This window comes from Rattus rattus, chromosome 9 (genome assembly GCF_011064425.1).
Source record: "Rattus rattus isolate New Zealand chromosome 9, Rrattus_CSIRO_v1, whole genome shotgun sequence".
Classification (NCBI taxonomy): domain Eukaryota; kingdom Metazoa; phylum Chordata; class Mammalia; order Rodentia; family Muridae; genus Rattus; species Rattus rattus.
This window is the reverse complement of record NC_046162.1, coordinates 890790-905062: the sequence shown is the minus strand read 5'-3', so window position 1 is coordinate 905062 and position 14273 is coordinate 890790. Positions and strand designations below refer to the sequence as shown.

At 50.5% G+C, this 14273-nt stretch overlaps 1 protein-coding gene and 1 long non-coding RNA gene across 4 annotated transcripts; both read left to right on the top strand.

The window, feature by feature from the left end:
* Nucleotides 1-256: 256 nt before the first annotated feature.
* Nucleotides 257-8526, top strand: Znf205 (zinc finger protein 205). 3 transcript variants are annotated; one of them, XM_032913786.1, is made up of 7 exons: nucleotides 257-366; nucleotides 933-1070; nucleotides 3194-3377; nucleotides 3587-3678; nucleotides 4150-4306; nucleotides 6731-6838; nucleotides 7086-8526. In XM_032913786.1, the coding sequence occupies exons 2-7, from the start codon at nucleotides 1014-1016 to the stop codon at nucleotides 8138-8140; spliced, it is 1653 nt and encodes a 550-aa protein (XP_032769677.1). In that variant the 5' UTR covers nucleotides 257-366; nucleotides 933-1013; the 3' UTR covers nucleotides 8141-8526. The 3 variants fall into 3 exon arrangements, with proteins under 3 accessions (XP_032769677.1, XP_032769678.1, XP_032769676.1); XM_032913787.1 differs by having other exon boundaries at nucleotides 263-659; nucleotides 4186-4306; XM_032913785.1 differs by having other exon boundaries at nucleotides 263-659.
* A 1375-nt stretch (nucleotides 8527-9901) lies between these two features.
* Nucleotides 9902-12594, top strand: LOC116910445. Its single transcript, XR_004389152.1, has 2 exons — nucleotides 9902-10309; nucleotides 12469-12594. It is a non-coding gene; the product is annotated as an uncharacterized LOC116910445 (long non-coding RNA).
* The last annotated feature ends 1679 nt before the right edge of the window (nucleotides 12595-14273 follow it).

Sequence of the window (14273 nt, the reverse complement as noted above, 5' to 3'; positions counted from 1 at the left end):
CTGCCACTCGAGCGCTGGGATTAAAGGCATGTGTCCAACGCTCGGTGCATCTTCTGTTTTTCTGCCTCGTGTTCATAGATACCGCTGGGTATAGTAATCACTGAGAGCCAGCACTGTAGATCTGACACTTTCTCCCAAGCCAAAAGCAGGTGCAGCCGGGGATAGGGACCCCAGAACCGGAACTCTCTAACCTGGGAACCCTGTAAAGCTGCAGCTGAACGGGGGAATGGGATCTGGAAGGGACTTCCTGTTGTCCCTAATCCCAGCCTCCACCGGGCTTCCCCACCCGTTCAATTCTGCCTGCAGAGTCTCGTTTCACCCTCGGGAGGGGGCTCCACCTCCGGGGTCTCCTTTGCTTCCACCTTGGTGAGAAGGGGATGCTAGGGAAGGCACCTGGAAATCGGCCCGTGCCGTCAGCTTGCAGAAGGGAACAGGGTCAAAGGTGGAAGGCTGCAGGCTGGCAAGAGATGATGAGGGGGCTGGACCCAGGATTGGGAAGATGAGGATATAGCCCACCCTGACCATGACCAAGATGAACATCCCCAGATGGGAAGCTGCAGCATTGAGAGAACGGCTGGCAGTAGGCAGCTGATTTGTTTCAGGCGAAGCTCTGTCCAGCTGCGGGACACAGCATGCATCAACGCACTGGCGCCTCCTTGGTAGGCTCTTGGCAGAAGTTTCTGCACCTCATGACAGAAACCCTAATTTCCATTCAGCCCTCACTTTCCCTCACTGGCTGCACTGAGATTTGGGGCTCTTGCTTCAGTGACAAAGGGAACAGTACCATTCCTTTCAAAGAAACCAGAACATATCATTCACCACGGGGGGCTCCACAGGGGCTGGCAGACTTCATAATCACTGTGGTCAGGCATGGGAAGTGCGGGGCACTTCGGAAGTGTTCCGGACATACTGATTTCTTTCCTCTTTTCCAGGATCTTGGCTAAAAACCTGGAGGGGGCTCGATTAACAGGGGAGAGAACCATTTGCTGTTTTTCCTGGCTCTGAAGTGGAAAATGTCTGTAGACAGTCAAAGCATCGCGGCTACCGAGAACAAAGAGAAAACCCATGAGGTATTGTGGGATCCTAGCTAGGGAGGGATGCCTTGAACTGGAGGAGAGGATGTTTTCAAAACCGATATCTGGGCAAAAGGAAGCTTGGGAGTCACTGAGAATGGAGCTTCTAGATTGGCAGGGGTGTGGGAGAAGAGGTGGAATCATGGGAAATAGCTTCCAACCGATCTTTACAGTGTAACTGTTTTTGGGCTGTCGTCAGGGGCATAGCACCCACAGAACACAGGGAAGTCCCCTACTTCCCACTTTCTTCCTTTTGGGCCACGCCTCCTCATGGTTCACCTCTCCGGGTCCAAGTTCTAAGTTCTAGTTCTGCCTGTAACTGTTGCCTGCCCATGTGTGGCGTGTGTGTGCGTGCATGTGCATTTGTATGTGTGTGTGTGCATGTGCATTTGTATGTGTGTGCGTGCATGTGCATTTGTGTGTGTGTGCATGTGTGTGTGTGTGCATGTGCACTTGTGTGTGTGTGCATGTGCATTTGTATGTGTGTTCACATTTGTGTGTGTTGTGTGTGTGCATGTGCATTTGTATGTGTGTGTGCATGTGTGTGCATGTGTGTGTGTGCATGTGCACTTGTGTTTGTGTGCATGTGCATTTGTATGTGTGTGTACATGTGCATTTGTATGTGTATGTGTGTGCATATGTGCATTTGTGTGTGTGTGTGTGTGTGTGTGTGAATGAGAGAGAGAACACAGACTTGTATGGTCCAGAGAGAGCATGACAGAGCATGACATTCCCTAGAGTTGGAGTTACAGGCTGCTCCAAGCTGTCCCACACAGATCCTGGGAACCTAACTCGGGGCTTCTGCAGCTGGAGTAAGTGCTCTTACTGTTGAGGAATTTTTCCAGCTCCGGTGCCTTTATTTTTTGTTTGTTTTCAGATAGTCCTGGGGATCAAACCTAGTGACCCTGACAAGCATTCTATTACTGAGCTATGCATTCCAACCTCCTGCCTGTGTTGGGGTGGGGGTGGGAGGGTGGGGCTGGAGGGGGAGAGAGAGAGAGAGACTGACTAAGGGCTACTCTCTGGTTCTCATACACACTACAAGCAGTCTTCTACTAAGTTACATCTCAAGGTCTCTTTTGGCTTTTTTGTTCTGAAACAGATTTGCTAAGGGTTTTTTTTGTTTGTTTGTTTTTTTTATGTGGCCTTGAACTTTCTTAGTAGCCGTGGTTGGTCTTGAACTACTTGCTGTCCTTCTGTTTCAGCTTCCCATGTTGGCACCGCCAGACCTGACTGTGCCTTCTCTTATCAAGATCTGAATCACTGGATGTAGGGCTAAAGTTCCAATGATTTAATTCCTTCCTTCCTTTCTTTTTGAGACAGGGTTGGTTTTTTTATTTTATTTATTTATTTATTTATTTATTTATTTATTTTTTTTTTATTAACTTGAGTATTTATTTACAGACAGGGTTGGTTTTATTTTTGTTTTGTTTTTTGGTTTTTGTTTTTGTTTTTGTTTTTGCATAGCCTTGGCTGTCCTAGAACTACCTCTGCAGAATAGGCTGGCCTTGAACTTACCAAGATCTTGAAATCAGAGTGTTGAGATTAAAAGCATGAGCTACCACTACTGGGCTCCAATGATTTAATTTCAAGATTGGTAACTGAATTTTCTATGTAAAAGATCCTTTCTTTAAATCAGGTCGCATTCTTCGTTTTGTTTTGCTTTTAGACAGGGTCTCATGTAGCTTAGAACTGCTTCTGTAGTCAACCAAGGATGACCATGGTCTCCTGATCTTTCTGCTTCCACCTCCCAGAGGTTGGAATTATGAGCCTGTGCCACTACTCCTGACCTAAAATAAAGTTACATTTATAGCTGACAGAGATTTGGGGGTGGGGTGCATTTAACCCAGTACGTTTAATTTTCTCCTATATTAAGAAAGCAGTCTACAGTGCTGTGTGCAGTATGACGCTTGAGTGGACAGGTGGCAACTGCTTTCAGGGTGTCGTCCCCAGACACTGTGGTGGGGGTTGACATTTTCCATCTCCCTCTGCCTGTCCTTGCTAGGGTAAGCCTGGGTATGAAGAGAGGCCAGGTCTTTAAGGTGTGCCTTGTGTTTGTATGTGCCTGGGTCTCTCTGCTGGATCTGCAGCCCAATGCTGATAGGGACTGTGATTCCCAGGTTTCAGGTAATGGGCAACCCTGTGGAGACTTGCTCTCTGGGCAGGAGGAGACAGTGCCCTTGGAAACCTCTCAGGAGTCAACACATGTTAAGGCAGAGCCATGCTGTGAAAGGGCATCACCGGAGGACAGGACTCCAGGAACACCGGGCTCTAAGGACAAAGCCCCTTTCCTGCCTGGTGGAGGTAAGACAAGTGCTGCTTTCTTGGGGAGGCATCCTGGGGAGGGTTGAGGGTTTTACCAAGGGATGGAGGGGCCAGATTTCCAGCTGCCTCCTGGTAGCTTTAGAGTGGGTGACCCGCTTCTTGGGTTAAATCCAGGGTGAGGTTTGTGGTGTGGGAGCGTCAAGGCCCAGCAGGATGCTGGCTGCTCTGAGGGCCCTGTCTTCCTACAGTTCTTCCTTCACCCTGGATTCCCATACTGTCCCGAGGGGGACGGACCAGAGAGCGACAGGTGGCCGCGGCGCTCCTCACTGCCTGGTCCCAGGTGAGTGACCCCCAAGGGTCTCCGGCTGCCCCAGGACAGGGGCCAGCCTCTTCCCTACCGTCACATGCTGCCCTCTTCTGTAGTTGGCTCAGCACATGACTCCAGAAGGCTGCTCCCCCTGTGACGTGGAGTCAAAACCTACTGCCCGTGACTTGCTAAAGTGCTGCTGGGGCCACCCGAGAGCCCTTGCCTGTGCGCGGGGCTCCTAGCAGTCCTGGAGCAGCTGATGGAGAAGTGGAGGCAGCAGAGAGACTTCTGTCATTATGAACACCCCTCTGAGGGAAGAGCATAGGGTAGAGGCTCTGCGAGGGCCTGACTTTTCACTGTGTACCCGAAAACGCTGCCTTGCTCCTGACCATCCTGGGGTGGTACTTCTGACCAACCATCAAATCCAAGCGATGGGGTTCCTGCTGGGTGGCAGTTTGAAGGCCTGGTCTTGTCACACACCTTGTTTTTTTATCATGTCCGCAGCAAACCCTGAATAGTACTGTTGTCATGTTGTCTCAGATGCCGGTGACCTTTGAGGATGTGGCTCTGTACCTCTCCCGGGAGGAGTGGGGAAGACTGGACCACACACAGCAAAGTTTCTACAGAGATGTACTACAGGGCAAAAATGGGCTGGCTTTGGGTAAGACTCATCTGCAATGGCTTCCTGTGGCCTCCGGAGTGTTGAAGACTGCCCCGTCATTGCCTCCCTGCCCACACCTTACCTGCCCCTTTCTCTCTTGTTTATCTGGACAGCACTGCTCTGCAGAATCTTCCACACAGAGGGACATGTTTGCTTCTGTCCTAGGACAGTGACCACAAGCCAGGTGCCTGTTGAGTTCTAGAAAGAAGATATGGGGCTTAGCTTTAAACTATGTTTGGTCAACTTAGATTGGAATTTGAATAGCCAGTGTTGGGTGCTGTGGTCACATCTGTAAGCCCAGCAGTAGGGGCAGAGGCAAAGGCTGGGGCACTAATGCTTACACAGGGAGCGCCAGGCCTGCCACAGCTAAGCAGGAGGCTTTGTCTCAAAGGAGATTTAAAAAGGAAGAGGCAGGTGTGCAGGTTAGTGCCGCAGCACTGCCCAGTGTCGGCTTGGAATGTTGTTCCTTCTCTCCCTGCATTCATATCACAGATTATCCACCTCAGCCTCCCAGCTCCAGATGTGTCTGCTCATCTGGAGGCTCCCTGGTCAGATGCACCATTAGCCGCCCTCCCAGATCCTTGAGGCACTGCAGCTGCTTCCAAGAACCCACAGGATGGGGTTGCTTCAGCTCAGGGTAGAAGGGCCGCTGCCTCAAAGTCAAATCGTTTACCCCCAGTTTCAAAAAAAAAAAAAAAAAAAAAAAAGAACCCACAGGGCAGCTGTCCATTGTTATCCACCCTGTGTCCATCCAAGCTTTTGACCCCTCAGTCCATCAAATCCATCCATCCATCCATCCAGATCCATCCATTGATGATCCCTTCCAGCATCCATTGTTATCCACCCATCCATCCATCCATCTGTCTATCCATCCATGTCCATCCAGCCATCCATCCATCTATCTGTCCATCCATCCGTCTATCCATCCATCCATCCATCCATCCATCCATCCATCCATCTATCCATCCATTCATTTTGTGGCTATAGCTATTTCAAATTTACTAGTTAAGGTGGAATCCCTGAGCCTAAGCAGTGTGTGTGTGTGAGAGAGAGAGAGGGAGAGGGAGAGGGAGAGAGAGAGAGAGGGAGAGGGAGAGGGAGAGGGAGAGAGATTGAGAGAATGCACCAGAGGTCAGCCTTGAGTCATGGCTCTCTAAGAGCTGTCCATGTTTTTTGGTTGGTGGTGAATTGTTTTTCTTTTGATTTTTGATTTTTTGAGACAGGATTGTGGCCCTGGCTGTCCTGGAACTCACTTTGTAGACCAGGCTTCAGGCTGCCCCTGCTTCCCAATGCTGGGATTAAAGTTGTGCCAGGTCATTTTTGAGACAGGGTCCTTCATTGGTCAGGAGCTCAGCAAGTTGTCTGCGCTCGATAGCTGTCGAGCTCCAGGTCCCCACACACCCATCGTTAGGACTACAGACATTGCCACTGTGCCTGGCTTTTAGTGTGGTTGCTGAGGATGGAGCTTAGATCCTCACAGTGCTGTGTTGACAGGCACTTGAATGACTGATCTCTTTCCAGCCCTGTGACCGTGCCAGTTCTGTTAGTGACGGGTGTGGTGGTCCTGAGACCACCAGGACCCCATCCAGGACCCCACTCCTGTAATTTCCTTAGGTTTGCTTACCAGCCATTGCTAGCATTTGCCAGGGCTCAGACCAACAAGTCCAAGCAAATCCTGGAGATTAGAGGGAATTTAGCACTCAACTGGGTCATGACCTAGCAAATTCCTTTCCTCCCTTGAGGCATGGGAGCCATAGCTCTCTGCTCTTACTGACCACACAGAACTCCTCAAGGACACAGCACATGAGTCCTGTGGTTGTCAGTGTCCCAGTCTCTCTGCCTAAGAACTGATTCCCCCAAATGCAAGTGCAGGAGTAAGGTGGTCCTCTGTGGTTCTTACTGTTGGGCCCACCGACTGTCCGCCATGATGAGGCTCCTGCCGAGCCCAGCAGTCTCTGCTCCTCGCTCTCGAGTTCTGTTATTTGCTCAGGGGAACAGAGATAGGGCCAAGCGCTGGGAAAGGATGCACTGTCGACACAGGAACTTGTTTATTTTACTTTACTTTTATGTGGTGCTAGGGGATGGGACTCAGGGCCTCTCACATATAGCCCATGTAGCCCAGGCTAGCCTTAAACTCCTGATCTTCCTTCCTCCACCTCCTAAGTGGAATACCAAAATTATGCCACCAAGCCTGGAATCGTTTGAAGTTTGAGTACTAATCTGTTGAGATAGTATCACTGTGTGTTAGGCGGGGCTTGAGCTCAGCCTCCCTGGTTTTGCCTTAGGTTTCTAGGTGAAGGGTTCCCCCCCTTTTGCCTTACAGCGTTGAGTCAGGGTAGAGATGGATCACAATGGGTGGAGTCCGATTAGGGGATGACCCTACTGCGGGGCAGTCCCAGAAGTTCAGCTTTTCTTTCTGGACAGGGTTTCCCTTCAGCAGACCTTTCTGGGTCCCCCAAGTTGAGGGGAAGGGCCAGGCGTCAAGCTCCAGCAGGATCACAGGAGCTGAGGAGAAGAGAGACCTTGGTTCAGGTGAGGGCCTTAGCCAATGCTAAGGTTTGGGGATCCCCTTGTGGATATGCATGCAAGGGTCTCCAGACCCCTCTACTGCTAGAGGGTGGCTATTGCCTTGAGGGTCCCCTAGTTTCCCCTTGCCTGTTCCTGTCTCCAAGAATCTAGCTCCTGGTCTTTTTTTTTTTTTTAGCTCTGCCCTCTCATTCTGTGAGCTCTCCAGAAGTTTATCTTCAGCGGCAGCCTATCTTTTTCTTTTTTTTTACAGGAGCTATGGAAATGGAGAAAATGGTGCCAACCCTGGCGGTGGCCACCCTAGAGGACACAAAACCCATAAGGACTAGGGCCAGGTGGGCCCCGGGGGAAGACCCGAAGTATGGTCAACAAGTGGCTAGTGGTCCGGCTACAGAGTTGGCCAGAGACACCGGGGAAGCTAGTCAGCTAAAACCAGCCCCATCTGAAGCACATCCTCTCAAGACCCCAGAGTACAGAGGCCCAGAGAAACCCAGTGAGCGGGAGGAGGCCCTGAAAGGTGTCGAAGAGAGTCTGGTACCCGACAGCGACGCGGGCAAGAAGACATACAAGTGCGAACAGTGCGGCAAGGGCTTCAGTTGGCACTCGCACCTGGTGACACACCGGCGCACGCACACGGGCGAGAAGCCTTATACCTGCACGGACTGCGGCAAGCGCTTCGGCCGAAGCTCACACCTCATCCAGCACCAGATCATCCACACGGGCGAGAAGCCCTATACCTGCCCCTCGTGTTGGAAGAGCTTCAGCCACCACTCCACGCTGATCCAGCACCAGCGCATCCACACCGGTGAGAAGCCCTACGTGTGCGACCGCTGTGCCAAGCGCTTCACCCGCCGCTCGGACCTAGTCACACACCAGGGCACTCACACCGGCGCCAAGCCCCACAAGTGCCCCATTTGCGGCAAGTGCTTCACCCAGAGCTCCGCCCTGGTCACGCACCAGCGCACCCACACTGGCGTCAAGCCCTACCCGTGCCCAGAGTGCGGCAAGTGCTTCAGCCAGCGTTCCAATCTCATCGCACATAATCGCACGCACACGGGCGAGAAGCCCTACCACTGCCTCGACTGTGGAAAGAGCTTCAGCCACAGCTCGCATCTCACTGCTCACCAACGCACCCACCGTGGCGTGCGGCCCTACTCCTGCCCACTCTGCGGCAAGAGCTTCAGCCGCCGCTCCAACCTGCACCGGCACGAGAAGATCCACACCACTGGACCCAAGGCTCTGGCCATGCTCATGCTGGGGGCAGCGGCGGCGGGAGCGCTTACAGCCCCTCCACCTGCTCCTACTTAAAAGCCTGAGAAAGAGCAGTGAGAATACCCAGGGAAGCTGGGACAGCCCCGCCGATGCCTAGGGTCCTAGTGAGTGGGATGATATAGACTGGGAGGTGCTACTTCTGGCACCTGGTGGGCATGGTAACGTGGGAGGAGCCAGGGCTAGAAGGGCGGGCACTCTAGCTGCAGATTAAAGGCCTAGATTTCAAGCTGTGCCCTGTGGCTATGTCTGCCTGGTGCTTGAGCTGGTCCCTGAGTATCGGGTAGCTCTTGGTTCCACCAGAGGTTATCCTTGTTCAAGTAACCCTGAGTCACCACTGTTGGCCTAGGAAGCCGCTCTTCCCTCGCTTTGAATTGGGTCACAGACTCTTTTGTCAGACGTCTGTTCCAGAACATTAGGACCTTTTTTTTTTTTTTTTTTTTTTTTTGGTTCTTTTTTTTGAGCTGGGGACCGAACCCAGGGCCTTGCGCTTCCTAGGTAAGTGCTCTACCACTGAGCTAAATCCCCAGCCCCAGGACCTTTTTTAAAGGCAACAATATTTGAGTCGGGTATGGTGGCGCACTCCTTTAATAAAGTGAGTGCAGGACAGCTAGGACTGTTACACAGAGAGACCCTGTCTCAAAAACCAAAACACAGTTAGTAGTGGTAGTAGTAGTAGTAGTAATAATAATAATAATAATAATAATAATAATAATAGTAAATTGTTGTGGTCATCGTTGGTATCTATTCGCGTGTGCAGACGTGTCACAGTGCACCTGTTGAGGTCAGAGACTACTCATAGCATCTATTCTCTACCATGTGGATCCCAGGTGTGTAACTCAGGCTGTCCTAGGTGTCTTTACCGACTGAGCCATCTCACCCAGGTCTTGTTTGTGTGAGACCTAGGGTAGCATGAACTGCTATGTAACGGGTGCTACTTGCCTCTCCCTTCTAGGTACTGGGATTACAGGTGAAAGCCGTCCGGCTCAACCTGAGACCAAAAGCTTCTAAGTCCAGGTTTGCCAACCTGAAGAAAGCCAGTTACTTCTGAAACTGTAGAGCAGGAGAAAGGAGTCCCTTCAGCTGGCGTGTCCCGGAGGCGCTTGGCACTCCCTGAGCCCTGGACTCTTCTGTGGCTCATAACCACCAGTACCTCCAGTGCTGGGGTTTTGATGATGCCTACCGGTCTCTGCAGGCACCTGCACACGCGTGCACACATAATCCTCACATATCTCACACATAATCAAAACATTAAAATTTTCTTAAAGATGCTTTATTTGGCTGGGTGGTGATGGCGGCACACACCATTTACCAGCACTTGGGAGGTAAAAGCAAATGGATCTTTGAGTTCAAGGCCAGCCTTGTCTATAGAGAGAGAGTTCTAGGACAGCCAGGGTTCCACAGAGAGAGACCCTGTCTGGGGAAAAAAAATGTTTCATTTAGACAGGATCTCCAGTATCTGAAGTTGTCCTGGAACTCACTGTCGAATCAGAGATGACCTTGAACGACTGGTCATCCTGCCTCTGCCTCACAGATGCGAGAACTACAGATATGCCCTACCATGCCTGGCTCGATGGTTATTTCTCAGAAGAGGCCTGAAAGACAGACTGCTCCCCTAGTTTGTTTATGCAGACGACTGTCACTTAGCCAGCAATGTGGCTCAGTGTGAGAGACCGAGGAGGAGGCCTCTCTCCTGTGAAATGGGCTTCTCTCCCCGAAACTCTTTAATGAAGGTAGGGGCTGCCTGCAAAGCCGTGTTAAGTGCGCGGGAACTGACTCACTTCCACAATGGGTGCTGTTGGCTGTGACTTCAGCTCCTCAGGCTGTGTGGTGGCACATTTGGATGTGTGGGGACGGCAGGGACAGATTACGCATGAGAACCTTCAGAAGAAACGGGCACCTTTAACAAAGAACAAATACGAGGAAGTAGTAGTGTCGCGTGACGGAACGACTGATGATTTGGTGGGTGATGGGGTGTCCTGAAAGGACAGGAAGCCTGAGCCGGGTCTTGATGTCGGGGTGGAGCTTCGGGGGCTCGTGGACCGCTGCTGAACGCCTGGTTTACTAGTGTGATTTTGAGAGCGAACAGGTTTTCTTCTGAGTTTCCCGCTCACGGTTCGGGTGAAAGCTGTCTTTGTCCTGCGGAGGTGGAAACATGGACACTGCTCTGGCCAAGAACAGCTCCCCAGAATTTTCCGCTGGCAACAGGTCAGGAGTCTGAGGGTGCTTTTTCCACACCAGGGGCCCTGCCCTCCTCTGTCTTTAGTTGGTCGGTTGCCAGGGAGATGGGCACGAGAAAAACCAGCCAATCACCGCTGACCCAGCAACTTTCCCTTTTCCTTACCCCCCCTACCACCACCACCACCCCCCCCCCCTCAACAAAGCTGCGCTGTTGTCCAGACAACAGTTCTAGGCTACTGTTCAGAACTCGTCCGGTTTTCGGTTCTTCAGGGTGGTAAGCAGACGAACCACTGACTCCCTCCAGCGCCACTAGCTAGGGCTCTTAGCCCTGTACCCCTGGCTGGCCCCCATGTAGAGACCAGGCTGGACTAGAATTTCTGCCTTTTACGTGCTGGGATTACAGGTGTGTGCTACTACACCTGTATATAAATATATTCAGGTATGTTTTAAATTTTGCCTTCAAATGGTTTGCACATTTCGGTGCAGGACGTGTATATTCATATTAGAGGTGGCATATTCTTTAGAAAAAACCCAGCTGATTATAGAAATATACATTTATTTGCCAGGCAGTGGTGGTACACGCCTTTAATGCCGGCGCTTGGAGGCAGAGTCAGGCAGATCTCTGAGTTTGAGGCCAGTTTAGGCAACAGAGCAAGTTCCACAACAGCTAGACAGCTAGGGCTACACAGAGAAACTCTGTCTCGAAAAAGAAATATTATATGTATTCCAAGTGTGATCTTTTCCTCTTTCTTTCCTTCCTTTCTTCCTTCCCTCCTTTCCTCCTTCTTCCTTCTTGTAATGATTGATGATGATGATGATGATGATGATTTTTTTTTTTTTTTTTTATGCATGCGTTCTTGAGAGACTGTCCTAGCCTTAGTCAGACAGGTACCGTGTCCTTAAACTTGCCATGTAAGCATTTGTGGCATTGTTTATCTTCCTGGAATTGGTCTTGCTTTGTGTTGCTGAAGACACAGAGAAAATACACTCGCTCCCTGACATAGTATTGACCAGCGGCCCTTCCATACCTATCTGCCTTTCCTATAGTCATCCTCACCCCCCAGTTGTGGTTCCCACGTTGCTCTACCACTGAGCTAAATCCCCAACCCCTGCAATTTTCTTTCTTGTGCTCATGATTACTTGCCTTTATGTAAGTCTGCGCCACGTGCGTGCCTGATGCTGACGGAGACCAGGAGAGGGCGCCAGAGCCCTGGAACTGGAGCTACAGATAGTTGTTAGCCGCTAGTGGGCGCTGAAAATTGATCCTAGATCCTCTGGAAAATCGACTAGTGCTCTAATGGCTGAGCTGTCTCTCTAGCCCTGGAAGCACTTGCTCTATACAGATATACACAGTAACACACTGAAATAGAACGGAACCTATCTACTTTGGGCAGAGTCACCTTAAGGGAAGGGACTGGTACACTAATCAACGGATGGCTTCAAAACCAACTCATAGGTGATGCCAAGTAAGAGGAGTGTGCATTCCTTTAAATATAGCTATGGGTAAATACTAAAGTGACACACACCTTTAATCCCGACACTCATGGGGCTGAGGTAGTTGCAGATCCGTGAATTCCAGGTCAGCCGGTTTACATAGCAAGCTGCAGGCCATCCAGGACTACACAGAAGGTTCCATCTAAAAAAGAAAAAGAAAGAAAAGAAATAATTCGAAACCTTAAACAAACAATCACAACAACAAACCCAAAACCTTGTCACCCAAACCAAGTACACATTGGCTTGACCTTGGCTCTCGGGCTGTAGTCTGGATTGCTGGGGGTTGCCCTGGTGCTCTTTGTATTTTGATGTTAATTTTGCTTCCCCCGGAGGGGCTGCCTGGGATGAGGAGTGAATCAGGTACTCAGGTGACTTCAACGGAAACTTCTCCCCATTTTAACTTGAAAAATAAAGACTAGAGCTCGTGACTGGGCAGCGGAAGGGAAGGGAAGGGAAGGTAGAGCTGAAAAGTTTTAGAGAGAAGGGAGGAGCTCTAGAGAAGAGGACGACTGAGAAAGGAAGAGGAGGAAGAGAGGGAAGAGAAGGAAAATGGAGCAGAAGCACGTGGCCCAGAGAAACCGCAAGTGATAAGGGATCCCACAGCTGGGAATGTAGAGGTGTAGTGGTGGATCTGCTCAATCTAGGTGCACAGCTTGTGTTCATATTAACTGAGTTGTATCTTCTTTGCACAGGCTTATTTGGGTTGGAGTGTTTGCAGCAACAGTGGATCATCATTGTGTCAGCTAAAGCATCCAGGGGATGTCCCTAATTTCTTCTGATTGCATATGCATGGCACAGATAAAGGGTCTTTCAGTGGTTATGGTTGTATTTTTTGCCTGCGTGTGCATGTGCATTGTTTGTGTGTGTGTGTGTGTGTGTGTGTGAGAGAGAGAGAGAGAGAGAGAGAGAGAGAGAGAGAGAGTTAGTTCATGCCAGAGGTCAACCCCTCAGATGTAATCTTTTTGAGATAGAATCTCTCCCTGGGACTGGAGCGTGCTGTGTCCCAGCTTTGTGGACTCAGTTCTCTCTCCAACCCTGAATCTCGGTTAATGTGGCTCACTTTCTTGTGAACCACCCAAGCCTCCTTGAGGCAGAGACCCACTGTGATATTACTGTACTTTATTTTATCTCCAGGCACCTGAGTTGTATTTGTTCAAGGTGAATGATTCCGGAGAAGAGGTAATTACAATCTCTTCTGGCCCGGATCCTTATTTGTTTAAACAGTGTTCACTGAGGTGGATGGCCAATGAGGCCAAGTCATGAACCTCAGAACCTGGGTGCAGAGAATCTGGAACCTCGGGAACAAAGACGGCCAGGAGAGGCCGGTACCAAGCCCCCACCCACCTCAAGGAGTCTCCTGCAGAATTGCTAGTCACCCTGACCTGACTTTTGTTTTGTTTTGAGACAAGGTTTCTCTTGTGTAGTCCTGGCTATCTTAGAGCTGGATCCGTAGAGCAGGCTGGCTTTGAACTCACAGAGATCCATCTGCCTCTGCCTCCCAAGTGCTGGGATTAAGGGCATACACCACCACCACCTGGCCGACTTTGTTTTTATAATTTTTATTTCCTGTGCATCTTTCTGTCATTGTCTCAGTCCCTAAGTATGTGGCTCAGAGGACAACTTACCAGAATTACTTTTCTCCTCCCACCATGTGGGTTCTGGGGATGGAACGAAGGTGTCTTTACCTGGAAAGCCATCTCACAGGTCCCTTCTTTGCTCTGGAAGTTTTACTGTCCCAGTCCCTCTGCGGCAGATAATGAAGGACAGGCTGCAGGGCTTTATACTCTTCTCCTCAGGTCCTCGCTGTGGGCAGGCAGACTCTTCTCATCACAGCTTCTTAGTTTACTTGCCCTGGAGACTCCATCTGCAGTGCAGGGCTGTGTGAGGAATAAAAAAGATCACGTCTTTGCCTGCCAGCAAGTAAACAATCAATACAGGTATCGGGTTGTGATTCTGCAACGGACTGTGAAAACCAGGTAGACAGAAGGTCAGCGCCAACTTCTTTTGATTCTCTGCCTCTGGGTTACGTTAAGGTTAGATTCTGTCAAGGAGAAAGCGGGGAGGGTGTTTAATGGAAGTTGGACTTTTGAATTCCAAAAGGCTGTCTCAGAACTTAGAACCCGTCACTGGCAGTGTTCAACCAGACCACAGCACTGTGTGACGTCCTTTGTTTTCGTCTCAAAACCCTGATTTAAAAAAAAGGGGGGCTCCCAAAATCGAATAAGTCAGACAACACAAGATCTGTAGGAGAGAGTTATGTCTCACCATCTATGCAGCCCTGAAGCTTGTAAGATGCTGGCCTGGGGCTGTGGGAGAGCGTGACCGACACTGCCACCTTGTGGCCGCGGTCGGAGGAGCTGGTAGGACCAGCCCCAGCCATTCTGGCTTCTTGGAGTTAGAGGGGCCGCCTGGCGGGCCTCTCAAAAGCCTCTTTATTTCAGTGCCTCTTGAGCCCTCCTGCACGCACCCCGAAGCCCGGCCTTTGTTTTGCTACTGT